Below are 17,839 nucleotides of genomic sequence, written 5' to 3' on the forward strand. Positions count from 1 at the left end.
TGAGGGCCTGCAGAGAGTACAGAAGCACTGCAGCAACATTAAAAAAAAATAGCAGATCTCCAGGGTCATTGAACCCATGACCCTGGAAGAGCATACCAGGGGCCTCATTTATGACTTTTTGCCGTAGGGAAGCGCAGCAGGCCTTCCTGCTGCGCTTCCCTCCGGCAAAAGAAAAGGGCAGAAATGCGCCGTATCTATAAGATACGGCGCATTCCTGTCCTTTACCCCTGAGGCAGCGCACAATGGGCTGCCTGCGCCAGCGCAGGCACCCTTGCACAATGGTGCAAGGGAGCCTGCGTTGCGGGGAAGATTATTTTTGTACAGGAAGGGAAACCTTTCTGTACAAAAATAATCAAAAGAGGCTTTTCCTCTTTCTATGTGTGCTGCAGAGTGCAGCACACATAGAAAAAGGAAATACGAGGAGAAATAAAGACATTTCTCCCTGTTGCGCCTCCCCTGGGGAGGCGTAAGCTTTTGGCACTGCTTCAGAGTTACGATTTCTGGTAAATCTGGGGCAGTGTCAAAAGGCCATGGATGTTGCTGGGAACGCCCCCAGCAACACCCATTGCACGCCCCTTTAACGCAGAACACTGCGTTAAAGGGACTGATATTTATCAGGCAGCAGTACGCCACAAAAACTGGCGTACTGCTGCCTGATAAATACCACGCAGGCTTCTGCGCCATGGAACTTCATGAAAAGTGAAGTTCCGATGGCGCAAGGGGCCTCATAAATGAGGCCCCATATTTTTTAGTACAGTAACTCTTTGTGATGGGTTTTAGGGTTGCGTTTTGTGGTGTGAAAAATATATTTTTTTTAAACTTGAAGACATGTTTTTTTAGTTAGCTTTCATTAAAATATAAGGCTGTTTTTAAATTACTTTATGGCAATGTGATGTATTAAGCATTCAAATGTTTGAATTTGTAAAATATAAAATTTTGTATAGTTATTGGGGACTTTTTGACAAAAACCATGGGTCTACATTATACATGTTGATGTGATGATCCCTTGATAAAGTCAATAGGCCAGATTTTAATATTTTGGTGTTTGGACCCTTTGACAAAGTCTGTACCTTCTGTAAAGTGACACATGTTACATCACATAGTCAGCTGTGCACACCCAGGTGGGTGGGGTGTAGAAAAAACAAAGGGTAAAGTGAAAGTTAAAGATTATTTTTGGTCACTAAGTGTTAATACGCTAATTTGAGTCACAATGCAGCTGTTCTGCATCAAACTCAGTGAATGAATAAGGCATATCTACTAAGTAATGGGACACTTTTTCTGTCACAAACCCTAGCTGTGCACAGCTGGGATGCCCAACCAACCTGATAGTGATCATGCAGGGTCTAGGACGCAGGGCTGGCACCCAGCTCTACATCAAATGGCCAACCTCGCCACTGCACACGGTCTTTACCCCAACCCACCACATCTCCACAAGGCATTTAGCTGGGTATTGGCTGCAGGCACAGTGCCTAACTGTTGTGTCCTGTAGTGGGGAGGTGACCGCCCTAGGGGTATCAATCTGGGGCCTACACTCCGGGGCATCTAACCCTAACTAGGCCTAACACGTGGCCCTAGAATAAACTCAGTCGGACACTGGGAATAACTTTGTTGCTCGGTCTGCGCGCCTCCGAATGCCTGCGTGCGTGCGAGACCTCTTTTTATTATAGGGAGTCACATGACTAGCGCGCCCCACGCCCGGGGCGTCAGGGACGGGCCTCCGGGAACATAACATTCCTCCTAAAATAAGGAAAAACCAAAACACAGTAAAACCAAAACTCAAACATTTTCACCCAGTCTCAGTGAATATTAGGACCGATACTTTCAGCGTCCTTTAATTGCAGCACCACCTTACTTGCTGGTATGCTCGGCTATATGCATATTCAAATGGGAACAGTCTTACGTGAAGTAGTCTCGTAACCAGCCGGAGGGGGTGGGATTGTTTCTTAATCGACGCTGCGACCCCCTGTGACTCAGCATTTCCGCTCCAGCCTCTGACTCGGGACTTGGCGCCTCTCTGTCGGCCCCCTCCGGATCTGGGGCCTCCTCGAGGGCATCCGCGTCACCTCCCACTTCTTCACTGGCTGCTTGCAGATCGTTACTTTGGCTGACCTCGTGTCTGGGTGTTGATTCAACATTTGGTGGGTTAGTTGCAGTTTCAGTTTGTTCAACACCCTGCCGATGCTCTGACTCGGTGGCTGCAGAGTGAAACAGTTTGAAGTGAGACACATTGCGAGTCACCATCTCTCGTCCTCGGATCACTGTGAGACGGGTGCCTTTCACCCCGATCACTCGCCACGGCCTTTTCTCATAATTGAGTCTGAACTTGCCACTAGTTATGCGATTGCGAAGAAGCACCACATCTACTCGTCTGAATTGGGGTGGCACTGCTGTAGTGTAGTTCCTAGTTTCCCACTAGGCCCTGCGCATTGGAATAACATAAACAGTAGTATCGACGTGGAACTGCTTATATTCCAGGCCTCCACTGACTATGCTAAACTTAATTGGGTTGTGTTACCAACTAGCTCAGAGGTCACTGGAAACTTTCTTCTCTGCATAGGAAGTGATCAGCTTCCTTGGCACAGACAAGAAGGGATTCAGTTTTCCAACAACCGTGCAACATGACAACTTTGCTCCTCAGATCAAGAGTCGATCTCTAGGGTCGTGTGAAACAATAGACACAGATTTCACTCAGTCAGTCTAGTGCAGTTTACTTTCACAGTATGTAGAGAATAGAGAGACGGGCGTGTATCAATAAAAGGTTAACATTTATTGAACAGTCTTTCTTCTCGTACAAGAGAAATGTATTGCCACAATTGCAATAACTGTTATTATGAAAAGTACGTACAGTAAGATAAGTATTGCGAAATAGAACTGTAAAAGCATTGATATGGTTTCTTAGCCATACAATGGTTTAAAAGTAATAAAACATATATACAGTCATATATACATTAGGCTAACATACTCAACTGGTGCTTCTAACTAAGCCTACCCCAGTGTGCCTGACCTAAGCCTAACACGTGAGAAGGGGAGTAAGTAAGTAGCTTAAGTTAAGTTGGTTTTGCCAAGGTTTGTTTCAAGAATTCTCATCTAAGGGTTTAGTCAACACCATACCTCTGAATAGAATGATGGAGGATTGGTATCTCCTTCAGGGGTCTCTCTCGATATCCCAGTCACCCGCGAGGGTAAACCGGAAGCGCCGGGACTGGATTTCTCTGCACGAGAAATGCAGCGGCTTCTCTCAGCGCGTCGAGGAAGGAGGGGTGACAGCGTCCGCGGGCAGCTGGGCTGGATGTCTTCGCAGAGGACGGCTGCTCGGCTCCTCAAGCGTACTGCACCATAGGTCGCGCTTTAGCGGCGATAATGGTAATCAGCAGCTTCACCACCACAGGATAGCAGGCTGCAGCGACAGAGTGCTAGTTTTTACCAACACGGGGTCATGCAGGCAGCTGGCATCAGCAACATGTTCGCTCATTGCTTAAGGCAACGTTGGTAATATTTATACCTGACAGGTGCCGGGTTTGACGCAAGTTTGCTGGACATAAGACGTCAATTAAAGATGTCACTAGGAAGTGACAGTTATCAGTTGCTCATTAGAGTTCCATTACTAATCAAAACATAGCAAGCGGGGATTTCCAGGTTTGCTAAGTTTTTATCTTGTTGAAGAACTCGGAGTGTTATCTAGGAATATCAGATAGTGACTGCTGCTCTGTCATTGCACTAATTGGTCGCAAAGGAAGTAGCAGAGAGTCATGCTGGAATGTGGCTCTGTTCGTGTGAGGCCAGAGATGACTTTACAGAAAATCGCACTTGAACGGTTATGCCAATATAGGGAATAAATGGATTTATAGCCGAATAGGGGCATAAGGTCACAGTATCGATCAGGAACCTAGATAAGCACGCAACACCCACTCCACGTATACATGTCCATCAAAATTACTAAAACTAAGCAATTAGGTGTATGTGTAACATTGCCCACCCCAAAATACATAAATGCATTCGAAATAGGCGTACTTGAAATACATGGAATTTAGGTACTGTACGTTTTTTAAAGCATAGTAATCATTCAAAAGGTTATTGCATATAAAATCTATGAACGATTATGCAAAAGGAATTACACATGAAGTATCTCTGACAGAAGAAATGCGAGATAAATCATCACATAAAAATGCATTGTAATAACATGTGTGCTAGAGGCTGGTGCTATGTTGTTATGTCTCTAGATGTGTCTAGAAAATAGAAGTGTGAAGCTTCTGTTCTCTAAGAATAGTTTTTACGTTAAGCAAAGAATTATTCGTGCCAAAAGGAGAGGGTCAATATTTAAAAAAAATTGTCCAATTCAAAGAAAATAGATTTTCCAAAGCTCCTGGCAGTTTCTGTTGATCAAAACTGAAGGCCGAATTCAGAATTCATGGGAACGCTGTGTGTCGGAAAGCTTCTCAAAAGTTATTGTTTCTCTATGGGTGAGAACATCGTATCAGACAGGCTCGCAAAGAATTGGTCTACAAAATCAGGTGATAGTTCAACCAAATTAGATAGCGCTGTAACTTGGCAGGTGTGAGAATGATTGCTGTCATCGAAGGCAGGACCAGCAATGCTCACAGAACGTTGTACCTGGATGATGTTGCTTTTGTCACTCGCTCCACTGTTACCACTTGGCTGTAGTACAGGAGTCTCCACGAATGCCGTCATCAGGATTGGTAGCCGCTGGGGACAACACAATGCGTGAGCCGTTATTGGACTTAGCAAAGTATCGACGTCCATTGGTACTGCTGATGGAAGTGAAAGACAGATGTCCAACACGCATTCCTCGCCGCAAAGCATACACCGTAGCACAGGTAAAATGCAATTTTGCCATATCGGTCTGAATGAAAGGAACCAGGTCATGTTTAGATCTCTTAGCCTGGCCAATCCGAGGACGTTAGTTATCCTGTCCCTGTAGCGCATTGCTAGGATTGTCTCTTCCATTCCCATGGGAGCTATGTCTGAGCCGAGGCTTGCCATAACGTAGCAGGATGGTCAAAAATAGAATCCCTGCGATGAGTCCCAAAAATAGTGGAATGCCGCCAAAGATGGAGTGCACAAAATTAGGAAAGATTCCCAAAATTGCCTGGAAGGGTGTTAGCAGTCCTGTAAAGACTGTCTTAAATATGCCTGGGATGCTTGTAGCACTAGACATGTTAAGGAGTTGGCTAAACATTTCTACGAAATGCACGGGGCAATTTGTTGATAAAAGGTCATGGACCTCAGTAGCCGTCCTTGCGACTAGAAGATCATACGTCTCTTTAGATGACGTTATAGGCACTGTTGTCTGTAAAAGCACAGATTTCATTTTGCTTAATGTATCAATTCGTATAGAATAGAGATTCAGACGAGGCCAGAGGGGAGTCACTATGTCTGGAGGCCCGCTCGGAAACAATGCTTGCATACAACATTTGACCATGGACGTTACTTGTACTAGATAACTTTTCCCTGGCGCGAGGCCACAGCACCTGTGATCCGTTCTAAGAATGTAACTCCCGTTTGCGAGTTGCATAAAGAAGGGCTCTATCTGAGTTGCAGGTGTGACTAGCTGGTGGCATGAGAGGTTGTTTGAATTTCCATCACATGCTCCGTGTAAATTAATACCCTGACACAAAAGTATACCGCTTAGTGAGTGTTTACAGTTGTCACCACTAAGAAATACATTTTTGTCGCTGTCACTATAGCAAGAATGAGTGTATGGTAATTTCCATATAGATTTAACATATCCTTTACCCAATTGTTCATATTGGCCAGCAGGTATGTACTCAAGGCATTTATGAAATCGGAAAGTTGTTATCGGAATTGTGATAATTCCGTGTATTATCCATTCAATGACAGGACTCTCTGACATTGTCATCGGTAATCTCTCAAGTTTCTCGATGCTCAAGATTGTATAGTCTGCTTCTTTCTGTGCCAAACTGATCTGTTTATCAGTAAGGTTAAAAATGGAAAAAAATGACGTTGTGTTGATTAAACGCCAAGGCACATAGCCTGAACGAAGATTTTGCAGCGTCCAGCCTAGTTCTATAATAGAGCGTAATTGAGACTGGCCATGTTGTAACATTAGCAAATCTCTGTCTATCACATCAAAGGCAGAGGATACAATATTGTCCAAAGAATATATTCTGGAAGACAGAGTCATTAACCCATTGTCTACCACAGAAAGTGATTTCTCCAAATTAATACGATCAATTTCTCGTATTTTTTCAGCAGTTTCAATTTGCTTTACTTTCCAAGCCTCGTTGTAAGCAGCATAGATGCTGGTCGCTATGAAACGCTTTTGACGCTGTTTGCGTGGTCCAAGAATGAAATCGCGCAAATCAGCACCATCTTTTAGCAAAGACAAGTGTTGCTTAATTTCAGCCAGTGTGGATGTAGTTAGCCATTCTAGGCAGAGTTTCCCTACACTGTATGTTGTTATAATCCCTGGATGTTGTCTCTGGGAGTATCTAGGGTCTAATCTGGTCATTTTTAAACCCTGTGTTTTGTTCAGGAATCTATCTTGACAGCTATTTGTGTCTGTAGGCCAGATTGACCACTTTTTCCAATCAGGATGTGTTCTGTTGAAATGTAAAATGTGTGACACGTCTAACTCAATATCAGCTGTTGTATTTTCAGGTATTGGCTTTGGTATAGACGGTGTTTTCATTTCTTTGATCTTAGCTAGGCCAAGACAAGATGTTTGGTGTACAGTGTCATTTAAAAATAACATTTGTTCTGGTATCATGCAGGTTCTAAACATTGCTTCTATGCCTTGCACCTGCCAATCTTTTGTACCCCAAATTGTTTTCGTTTCAATATTATTTTTCCAATAATCAAAACCAAATGTCATCATTTTGTCATAAAATGCTTCTGAATATATCAATTTAGAATTTGTCAGCATTGTTTTCATTCCTGTTTTATCTAACAGTTTGTTATAAAACGTTTCTGCATCACTGGTGTTAAAACCTGAAAAGTATTTGAATTTCTCAAAAAATGCTTTAGAACTGCTTTTAGGTGGTGTAGCACAATGTTCCCATTGATTATACATAAAAACATTTCTAGGCTGTGCAGATTTATGCAAGTAATGATCCCCATAGTGGGTGTAACAGAATAACTGCTCATAACTAGATGAACCTTGTAAATAATCATGATCTGTGAATCTAGCTGACATTACTAAATCAGACATCATGTCATTAATACTGTTAAAGTCCCAATCATCAGAGAATGTACTAGGTGTCACAAAGTCACTCAAGGAAACCTTTAGTTGATGAGGATACTTCAGGATTTCGACTGGACCATAGATCTCATAGTCTGTTTTCTCCCATACTACCCCACCAGGTATTGGAATTGCTGTGACATTTACTGTTGACAGTTCTCTTTTCTTCACGTGGGATGATCTGTGTGGTTTCAGGACTAGGTTGATGTTCTGACTTGCTGTGTCCATTCAATTGTAATGAACTTCCCTAAAATTAAAACTAAAATTAGGCAGAGTAGGAGTATGAATACCCCTGAGATAATCCAATGCTCAATCAACGGTGAATCCAGATATAGTTCTTTGATTTGTTGAAGGAGTCCTGTTGTATTTTCTTTAGAATACTTTTTTGTTTCTGGCATCACTTCGGGGTCATTTAAATCTTCAGAGAAGTTGTCGAAGTTGATGAAATAACCAGAGGCAGTTCTGTCAATTGATGGGATTGTTCTTTCAATCTGTCTATCAGTAGCATTTTCTGATGCCACATCATTGTAGACTGGTGTTGTTTCTTGACGAACTGTTTCAATCTGTGTTTCAAGAGGCACGAGTTCCATGGCTGTATTGCATAGTCCTTCATTGTGCACTGCAGGCTGATCGAATGTGATTAGTCTTTCAGTTTGAACCTCTTGGATTGTTGCAAGTTTGGGTATTCTGTTGTTTCTTGGGAGTCCACTGGGCCTACTGTTGATTATAGGCCACATGCTTGTGGTTTTACCAGGTCGATGGACACGACTCTGTTCTCCTTTTTACCAGCAAGGGGCGGTAGCACAACTGATCTTGTTCCGGTGACTGCTAAGACAGGTACTGCTTTTCTGTAAGAAGGCCCAAATTCCTTCTTCACCGCGATCTTTTCTCTGACTAGATCCCCAATCTTTGGAATCCAGACAGGCCTTGCTGGGGCTGTTGCGGGTGGTGCCTCGTCAGTGGTACTTGGCTGTTGTTTTAACTTTATGTTGCTTAATGATTTTCTTGTTTCATTCAGTTCCTGTAAAACAGCCAAACGGTCTTTGACATCAAACTGCGTTTTTTCTTCTTGTACCACTGACATCTGACTATCGAGGTCCTGAACGTTCATTCTAATTCCGAACAATAGTTCGTATGGGCTGAAACCTTTTAGAGAATTTCTTGGCATGTTGTTAAGACTAGTCTGGACACTTATTAAATGTTTGACCCACCCAGCGCCTGAACCTAATACCTTCGCTGTTATAGATTGCTTTATGTCCCGGTTTTTTCTTTCTACCACACTATTCCCTTCGGGATGCGACGGACAAGAATACCGCAACCCAATTCCCATGCTGGCCATGGCCTCCCTATAAGCTCGAGAGCTGAAAGCAGGACCCTGGTCAGAATGGAACGTGGTAATTTCGTATGTGCCGATAAAGACTCGCAAATCTTTTATAACCGTTCTAGCGTCAGCCGAGTGCTGGAGGCCTCATTTTTTGAGTGCTTTTCATCGTAACTGTTAATAGGACGCAGGATGGGGTGTAGGCAGCGTTATGCTCTTTCTGACTGGTAGCCGGTAGCAAGGTTCGCTACTGCAATCCCTATTACAGTTTTCACAGTTGTTTGCATATATTTGGTGTTCTACACTCATTCCCGGCCACCAGAATACTGATTGTAATTCAGTCAGTGATTCCTTGATCTCTCTGTGCCGTAGACCCAAACCCATGTGTGCGTCTGCTATTAAAAATATTCTCCTGTTCATGTTTGGAATTACTCTATCCCCCACTCCAGGGATTCGAGCAAAAGGAACGGAGTTTGCATCGATTATGTATGCATAATTGAGTGGATAGTTTACGGGTAGTGCTGCACAGTTGCCTTTTACGGTCGTTTTTACTGCCAGCATGGTTTCCCCGTCTATGTACTTATCTGTACGCTTTTTTGTGGCTACGGAAGCCGGTTTAGTTGCTTCCGCTTTGGCTGTATTAGCCAATGAATTCCCTGCAACGTGAACGCCATCACGTTGAAGACTCTGTGCGTGTATCACGTGAGTCTTTTGTAGTTCTTTACTTAAAAGAGCTACCTCGTTCCAGAGCTTTTTATTCTTTATTGTGGCACCTGTGTCATCTTTGTAGTCGTTTTCGATCCAACTCTGCAGTTTATTGTTGTAAGAATTGACGCAAAAATGAGAATCGCACACTATAAGTGTGGGGAATTCACGTTCTGCATTTTCGAGCGCCATCTTTAAAGATCTGATTTCAGTTCTTTGAGCCGAACAGTAATTTACTGATTCAGTTTTTGTTATTTTCGGTCTGAATTTACCGCACAGCCAACGACCTTTAATGATCGCACATGCTGCATTGTAGGATTTGCTCTCTACGTTGAAATGCTGTACAAAGCTATCTGTATAGATTATACAGGCGTATTGTGGGAGAGGCAGGATTTCGATTGGCAGAGGATATTCTTCTTCATATTCTAAATCATTCAGTTCTTTGTATTGCGGGGCGAAATAGTATTTCACGTTTTCCGCTCCTAGAGAATCTATACACTGTATCCATTTCGGATCCAGTGACACTGTAGGCAGGTTTACTGGGCTGAATAGCGCCTCGAAGGCGGATTCCGCTGTAAGGATATTAATCCGTTTGCCGTGTGCTAGTTCTCGTTCATTTGCTAATGCGATTTGCACTGCGTTCACAGTTCTTTCTGTGTGACTGAATGTTTTTTCTGCTTGTGTGTACAAGTGAGATTTAATTGAAATTGGTACCTTTTCTCCCTCATTAGAGGTCAGGTACGTGAATCCGCATCTTCCTGGGATTACTCGGATTACAAGATCGATCGTGTTGTCACGTGTATCTAATTTTGTTTTTGCTAACATGTCTGTTTGCAGTGATCTCAAAATTTCTGTGTGTTTTTGAGTCCAATTGATTTGTTTTAAATCAGGTTTTATTAGTTCGTAGAGAGGTTTAACCCTCTCTGCGTAATTGAGGATGTAAGTTCTTCCGAAATTCAGAAAACCTAGTATGGATTGTAAATTCTTCAGCGTTTTTGGAGCTTGGAGTACAGCGCACTTCTCTAAGAAGTTGTCCGCTAGGCTTTTCCCTTCACTTGATAATTCGTACCCTGAAAACAGTACTGTCAGATGGGCAATTCGGGACTTTTTAAAGTTGAATTTGTAACCCTCTGCTGCGAACCCAAGTATAATGGTGTTCACTCTTTTCAAGTGAGTATCCAAGTCGTCGTCTGTGAGATAAATATCATCTACGTAAGATAATGCTTCATCATCATAGATTTGTAGTAACTCTGTTACCCTAGCTGAGAATAGTCCTGGGCTGTTCTTGAACCCCTGTGGGAGTCGACAGAATTTTTTCTGTGACCCAAATGCGGAGAAAGCGGTCAAGTATCTGCTTTCTGGTGCAATGTTTTGACAAAAGAAACCATTAGAAATGTCTAATGTCGTTTTATATTTTTCCTAACTATGTTATTCATTAGGGCTGCACTATGCGAGTTTTGTACTGCAAAGGTTTTGCAACATGTATTAAGATGTCTGTAGTCCAAAACTAGACGATATGAATTGTCTGGCTTGGAGACAGGAAACAAAGGATTGTTCATTTGAGAGGTGCATGTTTCAATCACCCCCTGGTACTCAAGTTGATCTAAGATCTCCCTGACCTGTTTTTTAGCTTCTTGCTTTATGGGATACTGCCGTTGGGCAGTTGGTTCACTTTTTAGTTGGATTTTGTGAGGCGGTGAATCCTCATCCCATCCTACATGATTTTTATACAATGCAGGTGCCTGGGCTACTGCCCATTTCCTTGCATATGTGTATTTTTTATGAATCGGTATGTGATTCGAGAAGGCAGGCATAATCACTTCTTCGCCACGAGGGCACTCCCTGACAAACTCTGGGGGCCAATCTTTTTCAGCTAACAGAATATCATAGCCTTTTGAGAGCTTATCCCAAAATAGACCCTTAATTTTCCTAGTCTTATCACCCTCTATATGCAATGTTATTTCGTATATTTTATGGGGCTCGCTAAGTCTGGTGTCGGCAGTTTCAACCTGAATGTATTCATTCGTGTCCACTGTCTCCAGATGACTCATCAAGATCTTGCGCGCTATACTGATTTCTGCTGCACTGTCCAACATTGTCAATGCCCACTCCCCGTTTTTCAACTGTGTCCTCAGTATTCTCGGCATGGTTGATTACTCTAACACTGGCTACCTTCTTTTTCTGAAATTGAGATTTCTTATTTTGAGCAGGTTCCTTGTCTTTGGACTTGGTGTGCTCTCCTGGGTCTGACCGTCCTCTTCTTTCCGAATTCTGTGGAAAAGATCGAGAGGGACGTGTATCAGTACTTTGATATCTATCAGGTTTTTTTATATTATCCCTATTTCTAAGGTTATATCTTTTCTCAGAGGTCTCCCGTTGGGGAGACTGGCGTTCTCGAGTCGGAGTTCTTTCCCTCCGTCGAGGAGACCTTCCTCTGGACTGGAAAACTTTTTCCTTGGGAGTGGACTGTTTATTTCCATCCCAGCTCTTTTTAGGAGTGTTTGAATTATTTTTAATAAATAATTTTTCAGGATTTTCGAGCAGTTGGGGCTTAACTGGTTTTCCACCCAAGCTGTCTCTACCTAATTCTTCATAGCATTTTTCTATGATTTTTGCAAGCTCAACAGGATCTTTTATATCTGTTTCCCTCAACTTCTGGCGAATCGCCACAGATGCTGCTTCTCCCTTTATGTTGGCTAATAATATAGCCATGACCTGCTTGAAGTCTTTCAGTAATTTCATACCTAGATTTAAAGCGGGCTCTGGACCGAATTCATTTTGAATCTGTTTTAGCACTTCTGGTATTACCGCCATAGACGGAACACCGTGTGTTTTTGTGTAAATGGAAGCAAAGACTGTACCCCAAGTGTCACAGACCTCCACGTGTGGTGCGATTCCCATAGGAAGGCAGATGGTCAAGATTCTGTGTTTCTCTATAGGGGTAGTATCAGGAAATACTGCCTCTATTTGAGTGATTTTCTGGCCTAACCAGAAAGGAATTTGTTCCCGTTTTACGGGTGTTTTACCAAGACATGACTGTATGTTCTGTGGTGTAATTTTATTTGTGTTCCCCTGATGAGGGGTCAGCTGTGGTGTATTAACAGCTGGCTGGACTGTTGCAGTCCGTATTACATATTGGACTAATTGCCTATGTATTTTTATTAATGTGTTTAGCTGTGCTAGCAGCTCTTCTCTAGACATTCTTATAATGTCAGGATGTGGTGTGTAGCTGGCTAGAACCGGCCACGTGGCTCCTGGTCTACCTAGTGGACCGAGCCTGGTAATGTGATCATTGTGTTTTAGGGCGCCATTAAACCAGAGCAGGTGCTCTTGAAATTTAAGTGGAATTTCAACCTCCTCGAAAGGGGCGTACTCATCCGGAGGTTCCTCTATTTTGTAATAGTGAAACTCTTGTGTTATAGCGTTTACCGCTGGAAAGTTTATCCATGAATAGAATACCTCTGTCTGCCGATACTCGTGAGCCTCTATCACGAAAATTACTGTACCACCTTGAGGTGTCAGTCCGTGTTCTATAAGTTTTAAAGTTATAGATCTTCTTAACTGGACCGGGATGATAATAGCACCCGGGTCTGTGTACTCGGGACCTTGCTGAGTCGCATCTGCTGCGGCCCCAGAGGTTCCGTTTTCTGGCATTGTAAAAATGCGAGGTTTGCAGAGTAGGTCTCCAAGGAGACAAAGATTAGATGCACAATATTTTGGAACACTGTATCCTTCAACGTTGAATAAACCAGAGCTTTACATAGGAATCTCTTCCTACTAAGGTCGGGCGGATTTTAACCTTTCACCCACTCCAGACATCTATTGGAGTATTTACGGGAGAAAGGGGTGTGAAATATGCACGACTGAGTTACTCTACAAGTCTTGCGTTAGTTTATCGCCTTACCAAACGTTGGGCGCCATGTAGTGTAGTTCCTAGTTTCCCACTAGGCCCTGCGCATTGGAATAACATAAACAGTAGTATCGACGTGGAACTGCTTATATTCCAGGCCTCCACTGACTATGCTAAACTTAATTGGGTTGTGTTACCAACTAGCTCAGAGGTCACTGGAAACTTTCTTCTCTGCATAGGAAGTGATCAGCTTCCTTGGCACAGACAAGAAGGGATTCAGTTTTCCAACAACCGTGCAACATGACAACTTTGCTCCTCAGATCAAGAGTCGATCTCTAGGGTCGTGTGAAACAATAGACACAGATTTCACTCAGTCAGTCTAGTGCAGTTTACTTTCACAGTATGTAGAGAATAGAGAGACGGGCGTGTATCAATAAAAGGTTAACATTTATTGAACAGTCTTTCTTCTCGTACAAGAGAAATGTATTGCCACAATTGCAATAACTGTTATTATGAAAAGTACGTACAGTAAGATAAGTATTGCGAAATAGAACTGTAAAAGCATTGATATGGTTTCTTAGCCATACAATGGTTTAAAAGTAATAAAACATATATACAGTCATATATACATTAGGCTAACATACTCAACTGGTGCTTCTAAATAAGCCTACCCCAGTGTGCCTGACCTAAGCCTAACACGTGAGAAGGGGAGTAAGTAAGTAGCTTAAGTTAAGTTGGTTTTGCCAAGGTTTGTTTCAAGAATTCTCATCTAAGGGTTTAGTCAACACCATACCTCTGAATAGAATGATGGAGGATTGGTATCTCCTTCAGGGGTCTCTCTCGATATCCCAGTCACCCGCGAGGGTAAACCGGAAGCGCCGGGACTGGATTTCTCTGCACGAGAAATGCAGCGGCTTCTCTCAGCGCGTCGAGGAAGGAGGGGTGACAGCGTCCGCGGGCAGCTGGGCTGGATGTCTTTGCAGAGGACGGCTGCTCGGCTCCTCAAGCGTACTGCACCATAGGTCGCGCTTTAGCGGCGATAATGGTAATCAGCAGCTTCACCACCACAGGATAGCAGGCTGCAGCGACAGAGTGCTAGTTTTTACCAACACGGGGTCATGCAGGCAGCTGGCATCAGCAACATGTTCGCTCATTGCTTAAGGCAACGTTGGTAATATTTATACCTGACAGGTGCCGGGTTTGACGCAAGTTTGCTGGACATAAGACGTCAATTAAAGATGTCACTAGGAAGTGACAGTTATCAGTTGCTCATTAGAGTTCCATTACTAATCAAAACATAGCAAGCGGGGATTTCCAGGTTTGCTAAGTTTTTATCTTGTTGAAGAACTCGGAGTGTTATCTAGGAATATCAGATAGTGACTGCTGCTCTGTCATTGCACTAATTGGTCGCAAAGGAAGTAGCAGAGAGTCATGCTGGAATGTGGCTCTGTTCGTGTGAGGCCAGAGATGACTTTACAGAAAATCGCACTTGAACGGTTATGCCAATATAGGGAATAAATGGATTTATAGCCGAATAGGGGCATAAGGTCACAGTATCGATCAGGAACCTAGATAAGCACGCAACACTGCCTGTCGTCTTTGGCTGATTTTGGCAAACGTGTTTTTTCTTTTCCTCGCGACCACATCTTCATTTACCACTTCAGGTGACCACTGTGGATGATGAGGAATGGAGTCCTTCACCACTCGCCCTAGGAGAAGATGTGCCGGGGCAACCTCCGTTGTGGAGTGTGGGGTCTGGCGATAGCTTCGAAGAAAAGAAAAGTGAAAATGGCCATTTCCACGGACTGTCCCTTATCGTGAGCAATGCGGATAACTTTGTTCAGTGTCCTCATAAACCTCTCGGCTTCCCCATTGGCTTGAGGCCACCGAGGTGTTATGCGCCTGTGGCGTGTCCCAAGAGATGACAGATAGGTAGCCAAGTCCTGCCCTTGGAATGGTGGTCCATTGTCCGTTCGAAGTTCCTTCATGGCACCATGAGTGGCAACAATCTTTTCCATTTTGGGGATGACACAGTCCGCACTGGTACTTGTCACGATTTCCACTTCAGGGTACTTTGAATGGTCATCTATCATCACCAGCGTGTGTCTTCCGTCCGGGAGACTGCCAAAGTCCATACTGACCCGCTCCCAGGGTCCTTGTGGTCGAGGCTCTACAATGATGGGGGCTTCCCGGGAGGCTTCTCCCGTGACTTGGCATGCAGTGCACGACCTCACCACGCTCTCCACCATGTCGTCCATGAGGGGGAACCATACTTTGGTTCGCAACCGGGCCTTGGCCTACATGGGCTAGTTGTATTACTTGTCCCGTGAGAGCCGTGGGTATTACGAGACGATGCCCTCGCAGCAGACATCCCGCCGTATCTTCATTGAGTTCAGCCCTGACATGGTACAAACTCTCCATAATTTTCTGAGCCTCCGGGGTGAGCACTTTCCAGCTCTCCTTGGCTTTATGCCAATTGGCAGTCCGAAGGAGGTCCTTGACCCGCTGTATGCAGGCGTCTTGGGCCGTGGCGCTCACAACGTCTTCCAGGGATATGGGGCGCGGGCATGACCTGGCCACTACCCACTTCACATATGCTTCTGTTTCTTCCGCCTCATCCATCTCCTCCGGAGTTGCGGGCCTGGGATGGCGCGATAAATAGTCTGCCGGATTCTTCGCTCCCGGTTGATACTCGATGTTGCAGTTGTATTCCTGCATTTCTCTATTCTTGGGGGTGGTTTCGATGAAGTCCCTGAGAACAGAGCCACCAGCGGCTTGTGGTCGGTCACCACCGTAAATGGCTTCCCATAGATGTACAGGTGGAAGTGTCGACATCCCCAATGAATCGCAATTGCTTCTTTTTCAATCTGCGAGTATCTCTGTTCAGTGTCCGTGAGGGACCTACTGGCGAAGGCAACTGGGGTCCAGTCTATTTCATCTCTTGGCCTTTGCATCAGTACGGCCCCCAACCCCGCCGGTCCGGCATCTACCGCGATCAGTGTGGTGTTTCACGGGTCAAAGAATGCCAGCGTGGTGTTACTGGAGAGGGAGCTCTTGATGTCTTGGAACGCCTTCTCCTGCTCCGGTCCCCAGCTCCACGGAGTGGAGTCCTTAGTAAGCTCACGCAGCGGGAGAGTAAGGTTGGCTAGGTCCTTGATGAAGCGACCACAGTAGTTCACCATGCCAAGAAAGCTCCTGACTTCCGTGACCGTCGTGGGTGGTGGCGCATCCTTGATGTCTTTGACTTTGTCGGGATCGGGGTTGACGCCTTCAGCTGAGAAAACATATCCAAAAAACCCTATTTTGGTCCGCAAGAATTCACACTTGTCTCGGTGTAGCGTGAGCCCCGCACTGCGGAGCCTGCGGAATACTTGCGCCAACCGGTGATTGTGTTCTGGAATTGTTCGGGCATGCACCATGATGTCATCGCTGACATTTATCACTCCAGGTATGCCAGCAATCAGCTCCTGAATGACATTTTGGAAGACTTCAGCCGCACTGGATATCCCAAAACTAAATCTAGTGTATCTGCGGAGTCCAATATGGGTGGAGAAGGTTGTGATATTTCTTGACTCTTTATCTAGCACCAACTGGTGATACCCCGCACGGAGGTCAAGTTTGGAAAACCAGCAGGCTCCAGCCATTTCCCCGATTAAATCGTCTATTGTGGGGGTGATATGGCGCTCCCGTTTGATGGCAGCATTTGGGAGGCGCATGTCTACGCAGATCCGGACTGCTCCCGGCTGTTTTGGTTTCCGCGTGACCACGATGGGCGAAACCCAGGGGGTGGGGCCTGATACCTTCTCGATTATTCCGGCTGCTTCCAGCTTGTGCAGTTCTTCTTCCACTAGTGGCCGAAGGTGGAATGCAATGCGACGGTGTCGCAGGGCCACAGGTTGCACTATGGGGTCCACGTGCAGATGTATTTCACGACCTTTGAGACACCCAATTCCTTCAAATAGATCTGGAAAGTCCATGATCAGTTGTTGCACCGACTCTTCATGTACTCCAAAGGCAAATGTGACCACCCCCAGGTCCTCGGCTGTTCTGCAGCTCAGGAGCATGCCTTGGCCCTCTTCCGACACGAAGATGTTGGCTCTTGTGACTTTGTCCCCATGGCGGACTGCCGTCCTGAACTTCCCACGGATCCGGAGCGGAATGTATTGACCATAGGCGAACACAGTGATGGGGGTGGGGCTGAGGCTCGGAGGTGTAGGCATGGTTCTGTAGAGAGACTCACTCATAAGGTTTATAGATGCGCCGGTGTCCACTACCGCCATGATTTCCTGATCCGCCACCTGGATGGAGCATTGGGGCAGTGTCCTGGTGCGTCTGGTGGCGGTGCCGATCATGTGCACCTTGTGTACGGACCGCTCCTCTTCATCATCGTCATCCATGTCGCTGTTGCTGGGCTCACCTTCCACGACCGTCTGCACCGTCTGGCGTGGCTTGCGGAACCTCTTGGACCGGCACACTTTTTCGAAGTGGTTCATCTTGCCACATCCGGAGCATCTCTTGCCCCGTGCTGGACATTCTGGTGCCGGGTGTCTCGGGCCTCCACAGTTACCGCATGACTGTCCTGATGCCCCGCCTTGGGTGGGAGTCGTTCTTTTGGGCCATTTGGACGGTGTTTGGACCTGTATCTTATTGATCGGTTCCACCTTCACATTGGCTTGTAGCGCAGCCTCCATGTGTGCCGCCCTGGCCTTGGACAGCTCCTTCGTGCGGCCAAGGGTGAGGATGT

General features: G+C 45.1%; 1 protein-coding gene across 1 annotated transcript in view; it reads right to left on the reverse strand.

The window, feature by feature from the left end:
* Positions 1-15,930, reverse strand: part of LOC147693310 (vomeronasal type-2 receptor 26-like) — a 49,915-nt gene extending 33,985 nt beyond the window's left edge. The window contains exon 1 of the mRNA XM_086935921.1: positions 15,683-15,930. Coding sequence (XP_086792047.1) covers positions 15,683-15,930 — 248 coding nt within the window. The remainder of the gene's footprint in view (positions 1-15,682) is intronic.
* Positions 15,931-17,839: the final 1,909 nt, after the last annotated feature.

Source organism: Lissotriton vulgaris, chromosome 8, assembly GCF_964263255.1.
Source record: "Lissotriton vulgaris chromosome 8, aLisVul1.2, whole genome shotgun sequence".
Classification (NCBI taxonomy): domain Eukaryota; kingdom Metazoa; phylum Chordata; class Amphibia; order Caudata; family Salamandridae; genus Lissotriton; species Lissotriton vulgaris.